General features: G+C 63.3%; 1 protein-coding gene across 1 annotated transcript; it reads right to left on the minus strand.

Annotated features, from left to right (window-relative positions):
- Window positions 1-229: 229 nt before the first annotated feature.
- On the minus strand, window positions 230-743 carry EMIHUDRAFT_374457 (hypothetical protein). Its single transcript, XM_005760465.1, has one exon. The coding sequence runs from the start codon at window positions 699-701 to the stop codon at window positions 303-305; it is 399 nt and encodes a 132-aa protein (XP_005760522.1). The 5' UTR covers window positions 702-743; the 3' UTR covers window positions 230-302.
- Window positions 744-983: the final 240 nt, after the last annotated feature.

Raw genomic sequence — 983 nt, forward strand, 5'->3', positions numbered from 1 at the left:
CGGTCCGTCACGGCCATCCTCGGCCTCCGGAGGGCCCCCGGCCGCGGCGCGGTGCGGCGGAGTCACAAATCCGACGGCAGAGCACCGGGACGCGGTCGGGCGATCTAAGGCCCAGTGAGGCGTATGCATTGCCCATCCAGGACTATCACCTGGACCTATCAACAGGGGCTGGAGCCGAGCAGGAGGGCCCGGCGCACAACCCCTTGTTCAACTCACCCTCCACACCCGTACGACAGGCTGTGTACTTGGTGTACAAGACCGCACAAACGGCGCACGACGACACGACACAGTACGCGTGGGTTCTAGGAGGCGCGACGGCGGGGGGTGGTGCCGTCGGGCTGCTTCGACTCCGTCGCGGGCTGAAGCTCGGTCGACGCCGACATTCCTTTTTCCATCAGCCTGTTCGCAGCGCTGAGGAGGGCGCTGAGGGCTATGACGCCAGAGATAGCACCGAACGCCCACAATGTGATCTTCCACACGCTGTGCGTGCATGAGCACGCGCCTTCCTTCTTCATGAATAGTGTGTTGCATTTGGTCGAGCAGGTGACTGGCCGCACGTCCTCGCGGAGCGTGCCAGCGTCAGTCGAGGAGTAGTCGGCATTAGTGGGCGCGAGTTGGGCGTGAGTTGGGCGCACACTCTCACGCTCGACGGTTGGCGCGGCAAGCGAAGACATGATTATGAGGAGGCTGGCAGCAGGCATTACCTCGTGAGGTAGGTCGGGTCGTTCTTTGCGTGCAAGGCCTACCCACGTTTAGAGACCGCCGGCGATTCGAGGAGATTGCTTCTGCTCGGTCTCCCACGTTCCCCGGGGGTCAGATTTCGATTCCTCACCGCACTCCGATTTCTCTTTGTCAGGCCATGTGCCGCTCGCTCGTCCGCCCAAGTGACTTGGACGCGCGGTCGAGGGCACCCCACCGTTCTTGAAGCGCGCTGGCGCGCACCAGCGATCGTCCCCCCACCAATCCACCCTTTTTCTTGAGGC

Source organism: Emiliania huxleyi (genome assembly GCF_000372725.1).
Source record: "Emiliania huxleyi CCMP1516 unplaced genomic scaffold EMIHUscaffold_7509, whole genome shotgun sequence".
In the NCBI taxonomy this organism is placed as follows: Eukaryota; Haptophyta; order Isochrysidales; family Noelaerhabdaceae; genus Emiliania; species Emiliania huxleyi.